The 24,170-nt window shown below is 51.0% G+C and overlaps 1 protein-coding gene across 1 annotated transcript; it reads right to left on the bottom strand.

Annotated features, from left to right (window-relative positions):
- Positions 1 to 783: 783 nt before the first annotated feature.
- Positions 784 to 22,493, bottom strand: LOC148824294 (uncharacterized). The gene is made up of 4 exons (XM_088927095.1): positions 22,308 to 22,493; positions 4,106 to 4,203; positions 2,458 to 2,769; positions 784 to 1,952 (listed from the first exon to the last, which is right to left on the bottom strand). Exons 3-4 carry the CDS (start codon positions 2,673 to 2,675, stop codon positions 1,562 to 1,564), a joined length of 609 nt encoding a protein of 202 aa, XP_088783221.1. The 5' UTR covers positions 2,676 to 2,769; positions 4,106 to 4,203; positions 22,308 to 22,493; the 3' UTR covers positions 784 to 1,561.
- Positions 22,494 to 24,170: the final 1,677 nt, after the last annotated feature.

Here is a 24,170-nt window from a genome sequence, read left to right as displayed (position 1 = left end):
GGTGCAGCTGATGGACCACGCTCCTGTGGTAGGGGATCAGCAAGAGGCGTCATGCACAGCTCTGCTGCCCCCGAGGAAACCTGCGCACATGGGGGGCCGATCAGCCCGGAGTCCAGGGGAGAGCAGGAGCTCTCATCCCTGTGACGGGGGCAGAGGGGAGCAGGGGCTCTGTTCCTCTCTGGAAGCTCGGCAGCAGCAGCAGTTTCGGGGCCAGCCTCCTCCTCCGCTGTCCAGCACCTGTGATGTCTGGGTGGCCCCTGAACCGGGACGGACCCAATGGCTCCGAGCTCGTTACTGCGGCCAAGGAGTCCCAGCTCCTGCGCTCCTGCGCTGCTGAGAGCGGGCCACCCTGACTGTTCGGACCCCACCTTGAACCTTGGTGAACCTTTGACATGTTGTTTTCATCAAGGAAATCAGCTTTTACTTTTAGTATATTATATTTACACTTGTATTGTCCAAGCACTGTTCATTTATGCAGGGGGCGGTACCCGATGCAGCAAGCACTGCAAAGAGGAGTCTTTGAGCAGATCCCCGAGTGCAGCCGGCTGTGCTTTAAATGTGCAGGCAACTTGGCAGTTCTGTTTGCACGAGAATTTCTCAGAAGTTAAACACAGTTCCTGTGCTTATGGTAAAACAGAGCTGGTAGTCTGTGTACAACCCTGCTGATTGCAAAACTGCCTGTGACCTCATCTCCAAGAAACCTCCCCAAATCCTCAAGATAACGGCGTGTCCCAGGTGAGCGCCATCCACGTCTGGACAGACTTATTGGGGGAAACATAAATGTTCATTTGGAAAGATTCCGAGCTGTTTATTAATAAAATTACTGCAATACAAAGTCACGGCTGGCTTAAAAGTACAGACGTTTGTTTTAATAGACCTTTTGTTTTACCAGATAGAAATAAGGAGCTTTAATGTCATAGAGGAAGCTGAGGACCATAATCTCCCTGGAGCTTTATTGGTAAAGTTTCCCTGGATGTGTTCAGGGTGCAGTGCCACCTATTGGGGAGGAGTGGAACTAAGGCTGAACAATAAATACTCGTGGTTTTTTTCCTATAAAGCACCTGGTGATTAGAAAACTTTCCCTTTTTAACACGAGAGAATTCAAGTGACACTGGCGTCATGAGACAGAGCTGGACATAGCTGTCACTGCAGAGTAACGAGAACGGTGCACCTCTCGTCCTTGGGAAGAATGAGGAACACACAGTTTCACGTTACGTTCTTCTGTCTTGCATGAGTAGCCAACATGACACAACCTGTATTTAAAAAAAAAGCTGTACATTTCCTACACAATGCATTACCCCATGCTGTTAAGCTATAAAAAGTTCCTCATGCTTACATTACATTGTAGTACATGTTAGCGTAGGGAGTTAAGGATAATAAAAAGGGATTTTAATTTGGACTTGTGCCAGCCCCTCTGGGCTCTGTGACTAGTGCTGCTTGAACTCGCGAACTAAAGCAGACATAAATTACACTGCCATTTCCCAATAACTGGTGCAGCACCACACTCTCCCCTTAATACAAGAACAAAAGATTCAGAGCATTTCTGTTTGTCGGTTCAGAATCAGGCGGCGCTTGTGAAAACAGAAAGCATGAAATAAGTAAGAGTAACACTGGCGAAGATCACAGCTTCTTGCCCCGAAGTCTCGTAGTTCCTTACAGTCTGGAGAGCCTGCTGTGAGGAAGGGTGGCCTGTGTGCTGTGAGTTCTTCTTTGCTGCTCTGATTGTTGTCAAAGGACCCAGAGGGCACTGTTTCAAATCCTGGTGGTTACCTGTCCGGGCCGGTGGTGGCTGAATTCTGCAGCTGTGCCCTGGTGTGGATGAGTGGGCGCTGGTCGCGATGATGCTGGCAATAGCTGTGCTCAGTGTCAAGGGTCGCACCTCGTGCAGAGCAGTGGGGGGTGCAGCTGGCCACACCTTTTTCTGGTCCACTGGCGTGTTTTGTACATCTAGGCTGAAAAAAAAAAAGGCTTTCTTGGGTTAACCTATCCCTGGGCATTCCTACTGTCACATGTAGGCACAACTGTGATGAGGTCACCACACTTATTATAAATAATATAAATAATAATTATTTTTATAAATATATTATAAATAATTATTATAAATAATAATTAACCATCTATTCTTTGCCTGTGTATAAAGGTACATTATTCTGTAGCCAAGCCACCATTGTTTTTTATAGAACCTGCGGGGGTTCCTCAGCTCCCCATCAGGTTTATTATCAAAATCACAGGGAACAAACATACTTAAGTCGCAATACTAATCATGGCATGTTGCTGGAGCCTTTGTCCAAGGTGACACAGAGTGACTTTCCCAGAGGCACACGGGCAGCTGAGCTGTACTGGTGGCAGTTTCTCTAGGCTTTCTGATTAAATTGGCTGGTGGCTTTATCCAAAGCGACCTACATGTGTGTACTTCATACAGCGGGGTGCTGTGGCAGAGCAGCTGCACTGACGCACCTTGCTGAAGCGTCCAACGGTGTCTCACCTGGGATTCGGACCCACAGCCTTGGAAGTACGAGCCCCGACCCCAGAGGGGTCAGCACAATACAGACGGCCGCCAGCCTGAGTGTGCAGGAGGGCAGGCCTGAGGAGCACTCGGAAACCAGCCCTGCCTCAGTGCTGCTGTCCTGACTGACGGGGCCCAGAGCCCATCTGTACAAGCTGAGGGGCACCATGCGCGGGTCTGAGCGCCTCTGCAGGTGTGGAGTATAAGTCACTGTGACTGCAGGCTGGCTGCCTGCCTCTGGTACGAGCACTGGGTGCCTGGTGCTAATTTAGGAGGAAACAGGGTAACAAAAGAAAACGAACAATACTTCACTCGAGCTGGATTGGGTGTCATATTTCGTTTTCCTGCTGTAAACCTCCACTTTTAAACTCTTGTAACTCTTGTATGTCTGGGGCACTAAACTAGGTCTACCTAACTGTTTTTCTTTGTAGGCTGCGTTTAAAAGCATTTTTTTAAACAACGGCAGGTCTGTTTTCAAAACACTCTCAGCAGCGGTAGGTACGGCGAGGGGTTTTGGCAGCAGCTTGGCTTGAGTGCCGCAACAGCGAAGACTGGGCGAGAACGAGAAAGGCGTCACGGGCGCCTGACACTGCGATGACGGAGTGTTTATTGTCTTCCATTGGTTTTAATAATCGTGTGCGAGCTCCCAGTGAGACCACCAGGACCGGTGTACTCGCATGGCATTTCCGCAGCCTCCTCACTGCACTCCTGCCTCTCCGTGCTTGTCCTGCGCTTGCCCCTGCTCCTGCACCCCTCCAGTCTGCCCCCGGGGGCCCCCTACTCCTGCACCCCTCCAGTCTGCCCCCGGGGGCCCCCTACTCCTGCACCTGTCCAGTCTGCACCTGGGGGGGACCCCTGCTCCTGCGCCTGTCCAGTCTGCGCCTGGGGGACCCCTACTCCTACTCCTGCTCCTGCTCCTGTCCAGCCTGCGCCCAGGGGGCTCCTGCTCCTGCACCTGCACCTGTCCAGTCTGCGCCCGGTGGCCCCCTACTCCTGCGCCTGTCCAGTCTGCGCCCATCCAGTCTGCGCAAGTGTGGCCCCTGCTCCTGCTCCTGCACCCATCCAGTCTGCGCAAGGGTGGCCCCTGCTCCTGCCAGTGCTGAGGGCCGGGGAGGGTGAGAGCCTAGTTAAATCTTGCTGCTGCCTTGCTGATGTATTGGAGAGCGTGACAGGTGGCGAGAATGCCAGGCTATATTAAGCCCCCAGTTCATCAAAAACATCCTCTCTCCTTGCTGCTCGCAGGATGTATTAAGTTATGATGGAGTAAGCGACCAGCTTGTCACACTGAAATAACTCGTCCGGGCCAAAAACACTGGGTGACCTACATAGCTGGTGGCTGAGCTGGGAAGGGAGAGCCCTGCGCTGCGCCGGGAGGAGGGGGAGAGGCCCAGGACAGCCCGGCGGACCCTCCCTGGAGACCTGGAGCCGAAAGCCAAGCCCTCCCCTTGGTGGCTGCAGGGCTCTGACCCAGAAGCCTCTGTCTTTCTGTGTCTTTGTTCTCGAGCGTCGAATCGCCCTCGGCTGGGACAGTCTGCTGGAGCTTTCGTCAAAGGAGCTCGTTCTCTTCCCAGTCCGTCTGTCCCTCTCCTGAGTGCTCACCTGCCTGATCTGATGTCAGTCCGCCTCCCTGCCTCCCTCTGTCTTTGTGCTCCGGCTGCTCCCAGGACACAGTAGTCATTAGAGTGTGTGTCTTCTTCCTGCAAAACAAATCCTCCGTCTGCGGATCCCCTCCTCAAAATGACCTGTTTGAAATGAGCTGTCGAAACGTTTGGCATGTTGCTGCCGGAGCTCTGCACGAGGTTTATTAGCATGTCACGGAAGAGAATAACAATGGCTCTTTAACGTGTAGACTTTTTTTCATCACAGTGAAAGTATCCTAAGTATCCTAAGACCTTGCATCTTGCTACATGCTACACACGTGGGCGCAGTATAGGGTCTTAAATGTTCGTGTTTTACTGAAACCTGGTGCAGGACTTACAACGGCTCTGCAAATCAGGGCATTGTGTATTTTTAGGGGGGTTATTTAAGGCGAATCCCATCCTTCAGAGTAATTGGTTGCAGTCTGAGCTCCACACTGCCAAGAGCTGTTCAAGTTCTTCACAGGAAGAGCCCTCCCGAGTCTCCTGTCAGCAAGCAAGCTCATTTCTTGTTTCAGAGCTCTGAAGGAGCCTTTCAATTTTTCACTGGATTGTTCTGATTTCCTGGCCCAGGACCTCACTTTCTAATCAATAACACATTGGGGTTTAGTGAATAATGGGGTTTTATAACTTTTTGGTTTTTGACTGAATGTTTGGGAAAACGTGATTGCTGTGAGTGTATTCAGGTGGTTGCCTGCCTTAACGGAGCACATCTTCTGTCGATAAGAAATCCATTATCCTACCACCGTTTTTGAGAATAGTATTTCTGTGGGAGTACCCTTTCTGTCCTAAGTAATGGCTCTATAATACAGACATTTTTGTAGAAACTTGTGTTGTGAACTTGTAGTTTGATGCCTGCAGCCCTAAACTTTGGCCAGCATTGCAGGGGGTGTGGCAGGTGTGCACACGATGAACTACTCGAGAGTGAGACACATTTGGGTGCGAGACGGGAGGTTTCCAGCCAGGCTGTGGGTCGGCGCACTCCCCCTGCGCAGTGCAGAGCACAGCAGGCCACGATTGAGGGCCGACAACAGAAGGCGCCCGAACGGTGACGCTGGCTGAGTGCTGGCACATGTGGGGGAAGGAGCATCTGCACCAGCCTGGCGCGGGGAAGAGCAATAGCTCAGCAGCCCCAGTTTTGTCAGAGCTGTAAGTAGAGAAATGCCACCGCATCCATCTTCCCGTGTTCAGGCCTACGGCTGTGCCTCGCACTCCGAGCTGAGGAAGACTGTGGGGGGGGGGGGACAGGCAGGGGAGCGGTAATGAGCAGTGACAGTCTGTGGAGGAAAAGCCCCGAGCACGAGCCGTGTGAAGGATGGGCAAAACGGACAGGGTGCAGGAAGAAATCCAAACGCAGCGTTTGTGTGGGGCCCAGTTGCAGAATGCCCTGTGCGTGTAAGGAAAGCCAGGGATGAGGCACAGGTCAGGGTCAGGAGGGCCAGCGAGGCGGGAGAGCGCCAGGGTGCAGGGCAGGCTGGGAGAGTGACTCATGCAGCACGTTGAGGGACTTGTGTGGGCCGCCCCCGAGTTCAAAAGTAAAAGACGGGGCAGCAGGGGAGCAGTCCCGCACTACTGCGTCAGAAACATGCCCTTTCTCGTATCAGTCAGCACAAAGTGATCCCCCTCGTTACATGTAATAATGCTTTTTATTGTACGTGTAAAAAGTGATTTTATATTTCATAAAAGTTTCTTAAATCACCCCACATGGGTACAGAAAATGCTAAAAACATACTAATATAAAACAACAAAAGAAGAGCATGAAAACAGAAGTGAACCGACAGACCCGTGGACTCCGTCTTTAACAGGCTAAATAAATCACGCTCTTGCTCTGTTTGTCTGGGAACTGGAACTGCATATTCTTCAGCACTGAAAAATACACAATAGGAAAAGAGTGACAGCTCTAGAAAGATTTCCAACAGGCAACAGTAAACTTTCTTCAATTTTATGCATAGTGGTGACATCACTGAAAATGATCATTACAACAATGACTCAAAGTAGTTATTTAAAAGGTGCTAATTATTTAAAAGCTCAGAGAGTAGTTGATTTAAGTTTGAAAACATAGGTAGATGTTATGACAGATTATGATTTGTCCTGGAGCTTTTTTTCTCATGATCTGGCAAATCAGAAGAATAAAGGTGACAAATGAGAGGCATTCAGCCCATCTGAACCGTTCGGTAGTTAGATGCCAAGTAATCCAAGGATCTCAGCCAGCTGTTTCTTTAAAGAAGCTGTTTTAACAGCTCGTCTGGGCAGCTCCATCCGCCACTCTTTGTGTAAAGAACCTCCTCCTTTCCTGATTGATGGGATGGTGCCGAGGTTTCTGCTTCAACAACATGGCTGGGCAGCTTGATGAAGACTCCCTCAGCTCTCCGCTTCACTGCAGGAGAGCTGAAGGGCTTTGTGTGGCTTTGCCTCCCTCTGTCTACCCTGCTGGCCTGATGCCTGGCCCGGATGAGAAGGGTTCACTGTGGCTCTCCCTTGTGTCCCAGCGAACTCCAGCTGTGTGGCCTTCACTGCCAGCGAGCGAACTTCACCGCATCCTAGCACGAACTCACACGCGGTCGTCCCTTGGCACCCGGGTCCCCGAGAGTTTCCACAGGGGAAGGTCGAGAGGCTGGGAATCACGGGTGTCTGGAGCAAGACGTGCAGTCATGCTTGTTGGGCTTCTCCCAGGAAAGGGCTGGATGAGATCTTTGGATTAAGAAGCGACCAGGCAACGAGAGAGGTTGAACTGCCTCCTGTCGTGCCCTGCAGTGACACCTCCTCGCCTGCCCGGAATCCAGCGGTATGGTAAGTCTCAATCAGGATTGTGCGCTCCGTCACAACACCAGGAACGAAAGCAGAGGATTGCAGGTGTCTGTGCCCACTACCGTCGCTGGCCATGTCATGCAGTAGGGCATCCTAAACCCCACCCCGACCTTCGCCCAAACCCCTTCCTAAACCCCACCCCAGGCCCTGTGTCCCCACGGTCACGCGTCTCCTGAACTGGGTTGGAGCATCTCTCTTTGGGCTTGAGCACCTCCAGGAAGTCTCGCACTCGCTGGACACTGTCCAAGGCCTTTTTTTATATGGTCGAGCCAGAGCCAGGCCGTTCTCAGTGTTACACAGGCTGGGCCCTTCGGATGGAGCTCCGGGCTGCTAGCGTACTCGAAGATGGTGGGGAGCGGTGTCCCCCCCCGAGAACGCAGCCCGAGCCCACGGTGAGAAGTCGAGCTGTTCGCGCTCCACGACTGGCTTAGTCACCAGGCAACGCGAGGTCGTGCGCGTCTTTGACTACAAGTAGAGAATCCAGATGAGGCGTTTCTACTGGGTATTTGGGAACGATGTAATTGGTGGACGGAGATCTGTATGAGGGCCATTGCTCTACCTCATTTATATCAGTGATCTACATTGTGTTACAGTAAGTAACCTAGTCAGGTTCACTAGTGATAAATAGGAGCATTAAGTGCCATCAAAGCTGTGAAGGAAATTCAAACAGATTTAGATATGCTGGGCAAACATTAGGCAGGTGACATTTAATGTGGACCAGCGCAGAGCATTACGTGCAGGTAGCAAAGGTATCAACTTTATAAATCTGTCACTGGGCTTCGAGAAGCTGACTATAAAAAGGTATGTTGACATTTTTGTATTGTAGACACTGTAGGGAAGTAATAAAACAGATTTTTTGCATATACAGTGACAAGTGTAGAAGCGTGTTATATTAAAATGCACTAGTAGAACCAAATTTAGAATATTGCGAACCATTTTGTTCTGTTCACCACATTATAATACAAGAGCCACCGGGTACATTCTTGGGCTCCGTGTGAACAGAGCTGGATCTCTTTATTCTTGAACAGAGCAGACTCCAAGTGGATCTGATTCAGGTATTCAGAATCTGACTTGTTTGTCATCGTGCTTACGGGACGTCTTCTGCTCTTTAGTGTCAGCAGACGTCTTTCCCTTTGGCTGTGCGTTAGTCCCCAGTGTGAAACATAGCGTACAGCTGTGCAGAGCAAAGTGAGCTCCTGGTGGAAGTGTCATGACAAGCAGGAGGGGACCAATGGCAGAGAGCAGCAGATTCATCTGTGCAACACCTGGGAAAGCTGCATCGGTACTAGACAGACTGGGGGTGGCTGTTCGCAGTGATCGCAGCCGGCGCTTTGCTGGTACTAGTTGCCCTCTTCTGTACTGTCGGCTTCAGAGTCTCGGGTTTTGCAACCCGGACTCTTTTCAGGAATCTATTGTGAAACCGGACACCCCCGGGTGGGCTGTGGGGTCGATGGGCTGAGGATCACTCTAGGTGAAGTCTAGGTGAATGGCCAGTGCCAGCACTGTCGTCTTTTTCGTTGCTGTTTTTCCCAGACATGCCTGCGTGTTATGGTACCATATGGTACGAACGCACAAGCAACAGGCTCTGCAGGAGCTAAGACTGACCGCCGGTCTTGTGCTTTTATCGGAGTATTGACAGTGCCAGTACACACCCGGACCCATCAGGTCCAGCCGGTCCGTTCATCGGTACCGGCGCGCTGGAAACGTGTCGTGCTGTTGCGGACCTTAGTGTTCAAGTCTGGTGTTTTGTTGTCTTTCAAAGCCCATGTTAGAAACAAGGTCAAGGTCCCTTTTCTGGCTGAAACTGTATAATTGATGCCTTTATTTTGTCAAGATTAGATTTCTGCGACTCCGTACTGGGCAGTCTGTCTGTTAGGCAGGTTTGTGTTTGTCCAGACGTCTGTGGTCCACAAGCTTGGTAAACACACTCTGCTCCTCCATGAGACTCCTGCCCTTGCCCTTGTCCTGCCCTGCCCACACAGTGAGCACAGTGTCTTCTCACCCTGCTGAAGACCAGGCTCCTACAGTGGGCACAGTGTCTTCTCGCCCTGCTAAAGACCAGGCTCCACACATTGGGCACAGTGTCTTCTCACCCTGCTGAAGACCAGGCTCCTACAGTGAGCACAGTGTCTTCTCACCCTGCTGAAGACCAGGCTCCTACAGTGAGCACAGTGTCTTCTCACCCTGCTGAAGACCAGGCTCCTACAGTGAGCACAGTGTCTTCTCACCCTGCTAAAGACCAGGCTCCACACAGTGAGCACAGTGTCTTCTCGCCCTGCTGAAGACCAGGCTCCTACAGTGGGCACAGTGTCTTCTCGCCCTGCTAAAGACCAGGCTCCACACATTGGGCACAGTGTCTTCTCACCCTGCTGAAGACCAGGCTCCTACAGTGAGCACAGTGTCTTCTCACCCTGCTGAAGACCAGGCTCCTACAGTGAGCACAGTGTCTTCTCACCCTGCTGAAGACCAGGCTCCTACAGTGAGCACAGTGTCTTCTCACCCTGCTGAAGACCAGGCTCCTACAGTGAGCACAGTGTCTTCTCACCCTGCTGAAGACCAGGCTCCTACAGTGAGCACAGTGTCTTCTCACCCTGCTGAAGACCAGGCTCCTACAGTGAGCACAGTGTCTTCTCACCCTGCTGAAGACCAGGCTCCACACAGTGAGCACAGTGTCTTCTCGCCCTGCTGAAGACCAGGCTCCTACAGTGGGCACAGTGTCTTCTCGCCCTGCTAAAGACCAGGCTCCACACATTGGGCACAGTGTCTTCTCACCCTGCTGAAGACCAGGCTCCTACAGTGAGCACAGTGTCTTCTCACCCTGCTGAAGACCAGGCTCCTACAGTGAGCACAGTGTCTTCTCACCCTGCTGAAGACCAGGCTCCTACAGTGAGCACAGTGTCTTCTCACCCTGCTGAAGACCAGGCTCCACACAGTGAGCACAGTGTCTTCTCGCCCTGCTGAAGACCAGGCTCCTACAGTGGGCACAGTGTCTTCTCGCCCTGCTAAAGACCAGGCTCCACACATTGGGCACAGTGTCTTCTCACCCTGCTGAAGACCAGGCTCCTACAGTGAGCACAGTGTCTTCTCACCCTGCTGAAGACCAGGCTCCTACAGTGAGCACAGTGTCTTCTCACCCTGCTGAAGACCAGGCTCCTACAGTGAGCACAGTGTCTTCTCACCCTGCTGAAGACCAGGCTCCTACAGTGAGCACAGTGTCTTCTCACCCTGCTGAAGACCAGGCTCCTACAGTGAGCACAGTGTCTTCTCACCCTGCTGAAGACCAGGCTCCTACAGTGAGCACAGTGTCTTCTCACCCTGCTGAAGACCAGGCTCCACACAGTGAGCACAGTGTCTTCTCGCCCTGCTGAAGACCAGGCTCCTACAGTGGGCACAGTGTCTTCTCGCCCTGCTAAAGACCAGGCTCCACACATTGGGCACAGTGTCTTCTCACCCTGCTGAAGACCAGGCTCCTACAGTGAGCACAGTGTCTTCTCACCCTGCTGAAGACCAGGCTCCTACAGTGAGCACAGTGTCTTCTCACCCTGCTGAAGACCAGGCTCCACACAGTGTCTTCTCACCCTGCTGAAGACCAGGCTGCACACAGTGAGCACAGTGTCTTCTCACCCTGCTGAAGACCAGGCTCCACACAGTGGGCACAGTGTCTTCTCACCCTGCTGAAGACCAGGCTCCACACAGTGGGCACAGTGTCTTCTCACCCTGCTGAAGACCAGGCTCCACACAGTGGGTACAGTGTCTTCTCACCCTGCTGAAGACCAGGCTCCACACAGTGGGCACAGTGTCTTCTCACCCTGCTGAAGACCAGGCTCCTACAGTGAGCACAGTGTCTTCTCACCCTGCTGAAGACCAGGCTCCTACAGTGAGCACAGTGTCTTCTCACCCTGCTGAAGACCAGGCTCCTACAGTGAGCACAGTGTCTTCTCACCCTGCTGAAGACCAGGCTCCACACAGTGTCTTCTCACCCTGCTGAAGACCAGGCTGCACACAGTGAGCACAGTGTCTTCTCACCCTGCTGAAGACCAGGCTCCTACAGTGAGCACAGTGTCTTCTCACCCTGCTGAAGACCAGGCTCCACACAGTGGGCACAGTGTCTTCTCACCCTGCTGAAGACCAGGTTCCTACAGTGGGCACAGTGTCTTCTCACCCTGCTGAAGACCAGGCTCCACACAGTGGGCACAGTGTCTTCTCACCCTGCTGAAGACCAGGTTCCTACAGTGAGCACAGTGTCTTCTCACCCTGCTGAAGACCAGGCTCCACACAGTGTCTTCTCACCCTGCTGAAGACCAGGCTCCTACAGTGAGCACAGTGTCTTCTCACCCTGCTGAAGACCAGGCTCCTACAGTGTGAAAATAGAGCGTGTCACTGTCCACATCTCTTAGAAACTGAACGCTTCTAAATGTTGATTAATCGCCTCTCTTTTCATCAGAACGTTTAATGTGTTATATCAGGGAACCCCAGGTCCCTATCCTGTCCTGTCCAGACCCTGGCTGAGTGTGTCGTTTAGGTTTGACGTGCTAGAAGACAAAGTGGGCTTTACTTTCCACAGGACTTGTTCTCCGTGAGCCTTCTTTCATCCACCCAGCTAGACTAAAGATGTGTTTTCACAAGTTAACATATCCTGTTTTTTAAGCTCTGTTTTTAATTAGTTCTTTTGTTCCCATTTCTTTATTTTTTTCATTTTATTTTTTTTGGGGGGGGGTTATTAAGCACCGCACACAACTCTGAGATGTGAAAGTCCTCAGAGGGTTTTACTCGAGTGCGAGATTTACCCTGCCTTCTCCCCCCCCCTCCCACCAGCAGTTCAGCTGCTCCCCAGGTCGCGTGCTTCCCCGCCTCCACCAGGGGGGGCTGTGGTCTGTTCTGCACCCGTCTGGGGGGGGAGGGGGAGTGGGGACCGGCACTGGCCGACACCCCCCTTGCAGCAATTCTCGGCTCTCAGAGGTCTGCTTGCTCAGCAAGCCTGAACTTAATTTAGCTTTGTTCACGTTCCCGAAAACAAAGATGTTTATATGTGCTTGTGCACTGAAGTGCTGGCACCCTGCACCTCGAATCAGTCAGTTCCCTAGAAATTCATAACACGTGCCGAGAGGAGGGAGCTGTCACGTACATTTTGAAAAGGTGTTGGCGGAGAATGACAGTCTCTTTTATAACACGGCAGAAAATCCAAACTGAAATCTTCCCGCAGCTCAGGCCCTGAAGGGGAACCAGCAAGTGTGGGAAATAATTATGTAATGGGTGTTCAGTCGAATCAGAGCCACGCAGAGGGATCCTACAGAGTCAGGGCAGACGGATCTGTTGTTAATATGCGCAGATGTATAGATTTAAAAAAACATTTTGGAACCTCTAGATTGTTTTTTCCTCTGGCCTCCTGCTTGCACTTTTGCAAGCCATGTTACTTCACCCCTACACATAAAACGGGGGCGCGGGAGGTCTTAATACCAGCTGCTGTCCCCAGATCTCGCACAACAGGAAGGTCGACAGTTGAACGTGAATCTGAGATTTTTTTGTGAAAGCGATGGTCCGAGCCGGGTGGGCGCCAGCCAGGGCCATTCCTCGGCAGTGTGGTGGTGTGTGTTCTTTCCAGCAGGGTGTCAGCCGGTCAGATTTGTAAACAGCTGCAGACTTTCTTAAGAGCTTGTTTGTCCAGTCTGCCTGCATCTTAATTTTTGTTTTGCAACTGTGTGAAATCGGGAAGTTACTGGGCAAGCGTTAGCGTCTGTCTGAGCTTATTTACTTAACCTTTATGCTCCTCTTACTGTGTGCATTGTGCAACATCATGCGGTGTTTTGCATCGCTGTACGTTAGTAACACACCAACAGCCACAGACCATTTAGACTGTCCCTCCACAGAAGATGGAATAAATTGTCTGCTGGGAAAATCATGATCATGATTAGCGAGCAGCTGCGATCAAGAACAGAAATAGACCGACAAGCTGTACTTGCATCCTGATTGTGCTCCCTGATTAAAAGAATTGGGTATTATTGCAGAATAAAAGAGAATTGACTTGAGTGTAGAAACAATAATCCTTCCACAGAACAGCCTGAATAATGTTCTAATAATGAGTCACATTTCTCGGGAAGCATGTTATTTTCTTCAAGCACCGTCTGAGGAGCAGGCTTGTGGCAACACCGCTCGCTGTGGTGACCATCAGTCGAAACAGGTGATCGCATAATGGCCCTGAAAGAGGGATTGGGTCTCAGGGCGTCTTAAAACTCCACCTCTGATTTAGGTTTGTGATGATACCATGTGGAAATGAAGCCTCTGCCCTGTAAATCATAAGGGTTTGGAACATGGGTCCCCAGCTCAGGAATCTGAGGGCCACAGCACATCCGGTGTCTCTTCATCCTTAGAAGCTCAATGCCCTGCCTGGCTCGCTTTCTGCCCGGTGAGATGAATCGAGCTCTTCTCTCGATTTGTGGTCGATGGCGGGACCCCAGAGCCCGGCTGGACCGACCGCGGCCCCGCAGGTACCGGAGCAGGAGGCCGGAGGGGTACCTGCGGGGCTGCCCTGTCTCCTGCCTGAGAGCTGCAGAAAGACGGGCCTCCTCTGTGCCTGCGTTCGCACTGCAGCCCTGGGAAGGCTCTGGGGGGCCGTCCCAGCTGGGCGTGTCCACTGACAAGGCTCCTTTGTCAAGCTGGGCTGCGGGCTGTCCCGAGCCCTGGCTGGCAGCCCCGTACCTGCTTTGATGCACCTAGATGAGTTTATAAATCACTGCCCCTGGGAACCACATGAAGGCTGTCATGTCTGGAGGAGAGCCTGGAGGTGGGAAGGAGCGCACAGTGCAATTTTGTGGTTTACTGTTGCCAAGGACAGGTTTTCACATGCTGTCATGTTGAGCGGTGTTCGTTCTGGCGTGGTGTCCCAGAGCCTCCTGCCGCCCTCTGTGCTGTGGGGACTGCGAGGACATGAGTCGCGAGTGTCGGACAGCGGGTCGGCGCCGGCTGCCGCTCGGTGAGCCGCTCGGCTGTGGCGCTGTTCCGGCCCCCCTACCACGGAGAGCTGTGAAAGAGTTCATTGCTTCCCAAAGAGCGGGTTTTGAAAACTGAGTGCAAAAAACCAAGATCACGGGGAACACGCGTTCACAATATCCTGCCTGCGACCCGTCTGCGCGCCGACGGCGAGTGTGGGAGGCAGCAGGGAGCACAGAGCGACGAGATTATCGAACACTCAGCGCGCAGACTTGATCGGCGCTGCTCTCTACCGGGCCTGCGCTTAAGGATGAGACAGGGAAAGGTCTTGACCAGAGCTAATGCAGGGTTACGATGAAGAGCTTACAGGCACGTTGCAGACAACCGGGGTTTTACAAACACAAACACTGGCCAGAGCAGCCAGACAGTGAAACTGCACTCCTGTCTGACGGGGTGCCATGTAGACAGCCTTCCTGGCCTAGAGGCAGCAGCCACCTCGACTGTAGGTCTGTCGGGGCAGAACATGAAAGCATTGCATTTCAAGTATTGTGTATGTTCTTCTCTCTATGTCTGTATCACTGCACAGAAAATAAACGTTCTCGCCCTGCCATCTCATTCTCCTGACCTCAGTCCTTGCGAACGCCTGCTGTGGTTCGGACTCAAGAAGGCCGTTCACAGAGGGAGACCAAAGGATCCAGTAGACCAAGAGCTCTCTCTTCTGCCTTGGGGAATAGACGCCAGCCCCCCCCCCTCTGTCCCCGCACACGACAGCAGTGTCGTGTTGGTGTAAGCCCTGCCGGAGGAGGATTTACATGGCACCGACTACAGGACTGCGAACAAATGTGGTCCTTGTGTTTTCCGGAATTCAATTATTTATGACGAATAGGGCTTCGGTCTGTGCAATGCTGTTATGGTTACATTATATATATATAGTATAACATTATTTGAATTTAAGAATGACACATTATCCCATCCGTAACTCATTCTGATATATGATGATTTTTGTTTCTGTTTCATGGGGGTAGATAAATAAACCTAGAGGGCACTGTAAACATTTGTAAGTGTAACCTAGTCTTCTGAAACAAGATTTCGGTGCCATTTGCTCAGCTTTCTGGCAAACTATTTAAAGAGAGCTGTAGCCAGTGTGTTTAATCTTTATTATTGTTATAGTTCTGGCACTTACAACACTGGGATATTTGCCAGAACCCGCCAGACCTAAAATCCATTAGCATAAGAGTGAACCTCGAAGATCCTGGTTAAGAGAGAGCAGGATGTGTGTATATAGACTTGAAAGACTAGAAATATGCAGCCGAAGTGTCCCGAGTTGTATGTGGAGCAGTATTTCTTATTTTTATATGTACAGTCTCCAGGCAGAGCTGCACAGGTTCAGGGTATCTGCTGCAGTGCCCTTGCTCTCCCAGAAGGCCGTGTGGCTCTGCGGAGGCCAATGGCAAAGCTCATGCCAAATCCAGAGGAGATCAGATTGTGGGGGACCATGAAATATTTGGCAGGGAAGGCAGGGGAGGATTTGTAACATTCGGCATCAAAAGGTTACGCTACGTCTCTTTAAAAAAATATATCAGTTTTGAGAAAAGAATTTTGCTTGAACAAAGGAGAAAGAAAATCACTCCCCTCTTTGTTTACCGATCCAACATTTTTGGGGGGTTAGCCTCTTCAGGTTCTGCTACTGCTGTGACTTCAGCTCTTAGCTTCTCTCCTCCCTCTCACGCAGTAATTGCTTTTCTCTGTGCGCAGATTTCATATTAAAATTGAGCACCGCCTGTTTCGGAAGATCGATTATAACCCCTTCAGCTCTTTTCTGTCTGGCTTCAAAACTGCTGTGGTTTCTCTGTGCTGCAAGGCCTGGTCAGATAACACTGCTTTGCTCATGCCTGGGAAATGCGAAACTTCCCCACACAGGGCCCTGCACAGCAGGGAGCACTAACGAGGAGAGTAGAAGAATCGCCCCGTCCTTTTTTTAATAGATACATGAGATTCCACATGTTCTGATGAGTAATTTCAACATCCTCCCCTTCACAGGGCATGTGCCTGAGTCATCGGCCTCCCTGTTCCCAGCCTCTGCGCTGGTTTGCGCAGCTCCCAGAGGAAACTTATAACGGCCCGGGATGAGTCATCAGGGAGATGGATCATGTAGAAAGTTATTCTATTGGCATTTCCCCTGAAACTGCAGCAGCCCCTGCCAACACCGAGATGTGCTGGCGCTCGGCAGCGGGAGCAGCTCTGACGGACCAGATGAGGAGAAAAAGGCAGACCAATCAAACAGGAAGTGCAGGTCAGTCGCAAGCAAAGCACACGCAGCAAACCTCAGCTACTGGGGTCTGTTTTGCGGATTGTGGGGACATCAGCGAATCTGCAGAAATAAAAAGACTGGCCGAGGCGCTGTCTCCAATCCTTCAGCTTGAAGTCTGCAGCAGTCCTTCAGCTGTGCCAGCATTGTCTGAACAATCTTCCGAATAGCAAGCCATTTTAACATTTAACACCACATTGCTGATTGTCAGAGGCATCTTGTCGATTTCCTTAAAAACCTTCTAGATCAGCAGCTTCCAGCGTCTTCTTTTCAGATAAAAGAATTTGAATTCTTGATACAGGTACAGTACTTAGTTTTTCCGGTATCAGTCAAAGGAGATGAAATGCTGACACAGCCGGACACAGTTTCTGACATGTAATTCACTCGCACGTCCTAACCTCCTCTGGGCTGGGATGAGGCTCTGACAAGTGAAGTTCAACAAGCAAACATTTCATGACACTGAAGTTCGTGAATAACCGTATCAGTGCCAGTTCTGGGATTAAGTGCTTTTTAAACCTACATGCTTTTTTCCTCCCCCTAACAAATGTCATTATGTGGTTCAAGCAGGGAGCTGTGTCAGCATGCAGAGGCTGCAAAGGAACAGGTACAGGTTTATTCCAAGCTGAAAGGATAAGAACACAGACAACGTTTCGGCTATGGAGCCTTCTTCCAGTGTATCGTTATATGGTGAGGCTTACGAGACATTTTCAGGAAAGAAATAAGCAGTGCCGTTCTCCTGGCCGTGCTGGGTCACGGCCTGCGGACAGCAGACTCGGACGATCCCAGGAGCTGCAGGAGAGGTCTGTCTGGCCCTGTTCAAATGATCGGAGGGTTTCCAATCGCATTCTGAGGCAGGAAGCATCGTCACTATTGGCCCCTGCAAAGAGCTGCGTGGGTTGTTCTTGGGGTTTTTTTTATATAGCTGTGTGTATATTTTTGGAACATGTAAAACCAAAAACAATAAAAGAAAACATTTACGTTATTAAATTTAAAAAAAAATAAAAATGATAAAAGAAACACCTTCATTTGAAAAACACTAAGGCGGAGCATGGTGGAGGGGAAAAGGTTTATTAGGTGTATTTTTAATTAATTCCAAATAATTAAAAATACGTTTTTGATTTCCAGCACATTTCTGTCGTTTTTTGGTTAGGGTTTTTAGGGGAAAAAAAACAGAATTTGTACATTAAATGTAGACGTTATTTGCACAATATTTCTGCATGTCTTTTATGATACCAAACAAAGTGAAGGTCTGCCTGCGGTCTGCTCTCCGCAGCTCGGAGCTCCTGGCTGGTGCCGCGGTGCCGCGGAGGGCTGTGCGGACAGATGCAGTGGGCAGTAGGAGACATCGGCTGACCATTGCAAGAACAATAAGGATTTTTAGGGGCATTATGACTGGGTCAGTGAAACACAGCTGCCCCTAAAAGCCCCTGATTTTTCTTGCTGCCTTTTGGACGTTTTCTGCGCCCCGAGCAGAGTGCCTGACTCGCGGGGAGCGGGACGCGTTTTAAAAACAAAGCAAACGGCCTGACCGTCGCAGCTCGGCTCTTTGTGCTTGTGGGAGCCTGACAGCTCCCGATCCGGAGAGCGGGGAGGGAGACGTCCAGGCGTTGTATCAATTCCCTGCTCCTGCTGCTGGGGAGTTACCAGACTCCATTGTCAGGCTTCCAGCCGCTGTAGAGCTTAAATTGAGAAGAATAAAATGTTGACTTTCCTCAAGTGTGCGTGCCAACATTTTCAAACTGCAGCACTTTCTTTAAACTTTGGTTGGGTTTTTTTTGGCAGATTTTGGACGTTATTCCTTTTTTTTTGTAAGGAGCTGAACGAATTCAGTACTGCATAATCCTGTAAATCTGTAAGTGGAAAGTCAGGGTTTTGCAGTAAATGTAAAAACACGCATAGGGCGTTGGGATAGCAGGGGTTATACTGTGTTTGAGGAAGGACAAACATTCTTGATTGACTTTAAACAAAACAGGTTTACGAGTGCTGTTCTCGCATTTCTACTGTTTTAGGGTAGGAACTGGTGCACAAGCAGTCACGTTATCGTGAAAAGCGGACCGGCTCACTGCAGTATTATTCACCAATAACTGTCGGCTACTACGATCTAAAAGTGCTCAGTTCAGGAGATTACAAGGGTTCTGTTATCCACAAGATGAGTCTGATTAGGCCTGAAACAATGTACGAGTCCACAGAGGAATTCCTGGCACCCCGGCCTGTGTGCTGTTTAATATCACAACGTTAATCAGTGTGCTTGGTGTGTATCCCAGCATGCTCTTATCCAGCCTCTCTCACGGCTGCGGCTCTGCTCCACGGGCTCGAGTTAAATCTTGTACATCAGGAGAAGCACTTTGAAAATATTTTTAAGCTATGTTTCTGGGTAAAAGGCCTCCGTGGTCTTAATTAAATTGATAATTGCAGATAGCTCCAATTAGAATGCTTGTTCTCTATTACGAGATATCCCTGCTTATTAAACTAAGGGGTAATCACGATGATATACAGCACTCATGGAATTAACAACCGTGAGTGAAACAAAACTTGCACAACAGTATAAACTAAAAATAAAAAGGCACTGAATGTGTAGAATATAGTTAGTTTCTGCTGTCTTCCTCACAAATCCAGTGCGAAGGCCACAGTCTCTGCGACTGTGGGGACAGCAGGCGGCAGTGATGTTTCAGCGGGGACCTGTGCGTTCATACTGCTCAAGGGCTGCCCGGCTGGCGCTGCCTTCAGTGTGTGCGCAGGAACCCTGAAGCCCTTCAAGTAGTGCCTTCTACCTGTGCTGGGTTAAATTACTGTTGGTGATATCATTGTTAATAATATTGTTGTTATTATTTGTTACTATTAGTAGTATTTGTATTATTACTTCATATAATTTAACATATTATATCGTTATTATTAAATTATATGTGATTAGCAGTCACCCCTTATCCGGGTGAATTAAAGGCTTCATCGTGTTCAAGATCTGACATGAAGTTCGGGCAGAAAGACAATCGAGAGGTCTGATCTGTCACACTGTTGTCTGAGCCGAGGAGACAGCTGGTGCAGAACAGCTAAGGTGTGGGAAGCAGAGATGCAAATACCCTGTGCTGTTTTAATTTTCCTTCTGGAACAGACGTCAAGAAGTCATTTTATGGCTCTGTGGGAATTGCTTTTCGTAAGCATAACAAAGGCCATTTTTGAATATCGGAATTCGGCTGGATCATAGTGGTGTGGTAATTCCTCTCATTGCTAGAAGCCCAGTGCGGAAGCTCATCTGGAAGACGACACACATCCTGGTCTACGGTGTTTATGTGGACTGTTGGAAAGCTCAGCAGGATGAGTTTGTCCTCGAGGAATATTTCTTCTGTCACTCCTGGCCAAAAGTCTATCCAAGGGCTCTGAAAGGGCTGAGTTGTACTTGTGTAAAATTGTCTTACATTAGATCTTTACTTTTTATTGCTCCCCTTTAATCAGAATAATTACATTTATTTTACCCGTTTTCCATTAAGCCAGGAGCTCAGTCGATGTCGTTCTGTGATTCAGCTCGGGGCTGAGGGCATTTTGGCAAAGCGGCTGTTTCTGCAGGTCTGCTCTGCTCGGCCACTGCGCGGGCGTGGACGTCCTTCCAGCCGAAAGACTACGTCTCTTTTACTGCGTGATCCTAGCCTTCTTTTTCATTTGTATTACATTTATTTCTTAGTTCGATTTTGGGATGCAAACTATGCTCTTTAAAAAATCCGTATTTCAAAACCAATCACAGGCCTCCTGCTATCCCCGCACTGGGCTGGTGCTGCTGTCGGGTAAGATGGCGCCGACGCCGCTGGCTGGCAGAGCTGCGGGCTGTACTTCGCAGCAGCCAGAACGGGCCCCTATCCATGCGGAGGATGCCTGGCACGCCATTGCACGCACTCTGAAGGGCGAGCGAGTGTCGAACACATCGGCCCCCCTCAGCTGTCTCGCTGCTCTAAAGCACTTCTGCTCGTTTATTTACTTTCAGAAATATTCACGCAGACTTTCCTGCACAGTATTAATCAAAGCAGAAAAGCCTCTGGGCACCCGATACAAGCTGCATTTTAATCTTATCTACCACACACACGCAGTACTGTCAGTTCAGCACATGTGAGGGGCAGAGGGAAACACGAGGGCGAGAGATACTGCAGCGAACACGTCTGGCTGCTCGCAGGCCGCGGAGACAGGCTGGGATACCAGCGTCAGTTCACAGTGTTTGGCTTTGAGTCTACCTCTGGTTTTAACATTATGCTGGAGAAGCTACAGCTCGTTTTCCCAACTTCAAACTCGCTCTCTCTGACCCCGGGCGGCAGAGGAGTGGGCTGGGAGTTTCGGAGTCTTGGGGATCAGCTCTGGGTGATCCCTAGTGAAGGGGTCGCCCCAACATTGTGTCTGGCTGGTAACAGACTCAAAAGCAGCTCCTCACAGAGGCTCCGATGTATCATACAATTTCACAGGCTACAGCATCCAGGACCTAAAGATTTGGAGTTGATGGCCTTTTATTTAGAGAGGAAAAGCAGTTCCTTAGGCCAAAGGTATGTGTGTAACCTCACATACAGCAGCCACACATACCTGTACAAACTGTACACTGCGCACTGCTTAGTTGTAGAGAGGGAATATCTTGTGTATTATAAAGGTATGAGTATAAAGTATTGTCTTTTATTTATTATTCAAGTGTTTACCAACGCTGACTCCATTCCCTCCCTGACACTCCCGTGACAGTTCCCACTTGGGTAAATAAAAAGATGATTTCAAAAGGTTCATTTTAAAAATTATTTAGACTATTATTTCTACGAGTTCACAGTTCGTACTGTTATCCTGTGCCAGCAAACCTTTACTTTTAAAACATTTCGAGTACAACTTTTGAGTTAAAACATTAGTTGCGTCTTTGAAAAATTCTGTAGGTTTTAGAGACATTTTTAAACAGTTTTTACAGGAGTATACCGTGTGTTTATTATTGTACAGTTTTAGTATTTAGCTTCTTCCTGACTGTTCTGGCCCAGGCTTTTCCAGGTTGGTGCTCGAGAGTTTTTTTTTAAATTATTATTCTGGCAAATTCCTGCCTCGGAACGTCGTGACTTTAAAAGGGTCACATCTGCACATTGAATAAGCTCTGGTGCCGACTTAAAACTACTACAGTTTGCTCCGTGTGTCAAAAAAAATTATAATTAAAAATTAACGTGCGACAGAGGCTACAGTGGTTTAAAACAATACTGTTGCTGATAATGGGAGTCCCACATGAAGATCCTTTCACTCTTCAAAACAGAGAAACCAATAACTAAAAAACTCAAATAAAACAACCTAAAAGACCGAAGTTTTGCGCCGGTATATAAGAATATCGTTGTTTTAGTTTGTGCTCGTAATAATGAAAACGTTTCGATATCAGCCGCACGTGTCGGCAGCGAGAATGGCGCCCAGACCCACTCGGGGATGAATGGATCGGGCTCAGAGATAAGGTCACTTTCTCGGAGAATCAAAAAAAAAAGCGACAACAACAAAAAAAGACACGCGTCGCGGTCTTTGCGTGGCCGCGCTCGGGAAAAGGCTCGGTGCGGAGAAGGGAAATCAAACCGGAGTGGAACCGGGACGGCGTGGACGTGCGCAGGGGGCCGCGCCGGTCGGGCGCGCCAGGGACTGGGACTTTGTAGGGCCAGTTGAGAGAGGGGACAGACCTCACCTCGCCCGCAAAGACCCAGCCCCTGCCGCGCACACACTCGCCGCAGGGTCCGGCAGGGACAGCCCGCTCCAGGTGCGCCAGCTGCGGCCAGGCTCGCCGAAGCCCAGGCGCCTGTCGGCGGAGGTTCTGCTGTGTCAGCTGCGTGTCCGCCGGCGAGGACCCCGGACTGCAGCGCTCGGGCCGGGGGGCCGGCAGTGGACTGGGGGCGATACCGGGCTTGTTTGAAATGCCCACGATCAACTGTTTCAGGTGTGTCCTCCCAAGTTTGCTTACGGGAGCTCAGAATCTGGACGGCCCGAATGGATTCAAGCATGAAAGCACAGTTAGAAAGTACAGTCACCAGACAGCGAGAGTGTTCTCTCCCACTCGGCACAGTCTCACCTTTTAGCATTCGCCCCGCAGGGTGGGCAACCAGCTGGCGACAGCGGCGGCACCGAGCGCTGCACGGCGGCGGGTTACCTCTCTCGGACTCCGTGCCCAACGCGTCCCTGCGAATCGGGGGCTCGGTGTCGTCTGGGCGGGCTTCCTTCCCGAGAAACAGGCGCCTTTATGCCGGGTGCGGACCCGGAGACCCACTCGGGACGCCTGCGGAGCTGGGTGAGAGTGAGCGCGAGCGGGGGAGCGTGCCCATCTCCGAGACCCCCCCCCCCCTTCTCCTCCTCCTCCTCCTCCTCCTGGAGCTCCGGCCGTGTGTCGTTATTCCTGATCCAGAGGCTCGGGCCGAGCGGGGGGCTCCGCTGGGACCACTTGCAACATTTCTCATCCGAAGAAGAAACAAAAACAGCCTTCCTAGGTCGTGGGCCGTGTGCCGGAGAGTGGGGGGAGACAGGACGCAGCTCACCGGTGAGACGGCGCGGCACAGTTTGCCGGAGCGCTGTCTCAGCCCGGAGAAGCTCTCAGAAACTTTCCTCGCTCTCTCGCGGTGGCCCCGCGTGTGCGTGGGACGGGTCCCGGGCGAGCGAGCTCCGGGCCCTCCCCGGAGTGGAATTCTTCAAGGTAGCTGGCGAGTTTGTGCTGCTACTCCGTCTCGCCTCTCTCTCCCTCTCTTTTAAAAGAAATCAGTCATTATTAGATTACTATTGCCACCAAACGGAAACGTGGAGCGCTACACTTCTGCGAGACTCTGGAAGCTCAGTGTGCTTTGCAGGCTGCGAGCCGCGCGGGTAATAGCAGGGTGGGATCAGGCGAAAACGCCCATTTTTTTTAGCGCTACCTCGACTTCAACTTCTAGTTTTGCGGGCGCGAAAGTGGGGGTGTCGGTGTTCCGCCGCGGAGGGAGGCAGGTCCGGCGTGTTTATTTCCTGCCGCGGTGACTAAGGGCGCAGCGCCGCCAACTCCCTCCGGTTCCTCCTCCGGTCCGGTCCGGTCCGGTCGCAGCCCGTGTCGGGGTCCCGGTCGTGACGCGCTGCGGGTTCGTGGTCGGCCTGGACCTGGCTTTAACACGGGCAACAGGCGCTTGATTGGAACAGGTGTCCCGGGACTTTCCCGGCACCCTCTTCTGTCCGAGGCCGATGACCCCTCACCTCCTGTAAGGGGTGTAGCACGCGAAACTCCCGGGACTCGCCGGGATCCTGCAGATTTCCCAGAGCGAAAGGGAAAACAAAGGGGCTCGCTCCAAACCGGGCCGGGGGCGCGCCCTGAGATCATAGCAGGAGCGCTGTCCAGGTTCCGGTTCGGCGGTGATTCTTCAGCAGCCTGGCGTCTTCATGACCCACTCAGCATTTCAATCTGGTCTCAAAACCTCAAAAAGAAAGGCTTTTAATTAGTGTCGGCGTCTGCTCCACTTTCTAACGTTTGCAGCACGTCTTAGCGCTGGTCTTTCTTATTTGTAGGTTGCGATTTGCCCGTCCTTGAATTCACCTGCTGTGAAGCGCTTCGAGATGCGGGTTTAAAAGGCGCTATATCAAGTCAAGTTTATTATTACAAATCATCTTAAAACCGAGCGCCCAGGACGGGGGGGGGGCTGGTATGGTCGCCCCTGGCCCAGTGGCCGGACCCGGGGCTCTCGGCTCCGTGGGGGAGGCCGGGGCGCGTCACGCGGGCGGTGAACTCGGGGGACCCGCAGGCGAAGTGAGCGTGACGCACGCGCGAGCCACGTGGAGGGGCCTCACCCACAGTCTCGCCCAGTGGGAGACGGCGTGGCTTCAACCTCTCCTGTTCAGACCTGTTGCTGACCGTTTTTATTCACAGTGAAATGTTAACAGAATTAAACCGAAATCTAGCGCGGTAAGGAAGTGTCAGGCAAACAGTAATATAATATAATTGATTAAAAAAAAAATGAGATGTGTGTATAACGTTGCATGTCATTTAATTATTACGTGC

Source organism: Atractosteus spatula, chromosome 11, assembly GCF_055471065.1.
Source record: "Atractosteus spatula isolate fAtrSpa1 chromosome 11, fAtrSpa1.hap1, whole genome shotgun sequence".
Lineage (NCBI taxonomy): Eukaryota > Metazoa > Chordata > Actinopteri > Semionotiformes > Lepisosteidae > Atractosteus > Atractosteus spatula.
The sequence above is the reverse complement of the archived record's forward strand: the minus strand, read 5'-3'. Positions and strand labels throughout refer to the sequence as shown.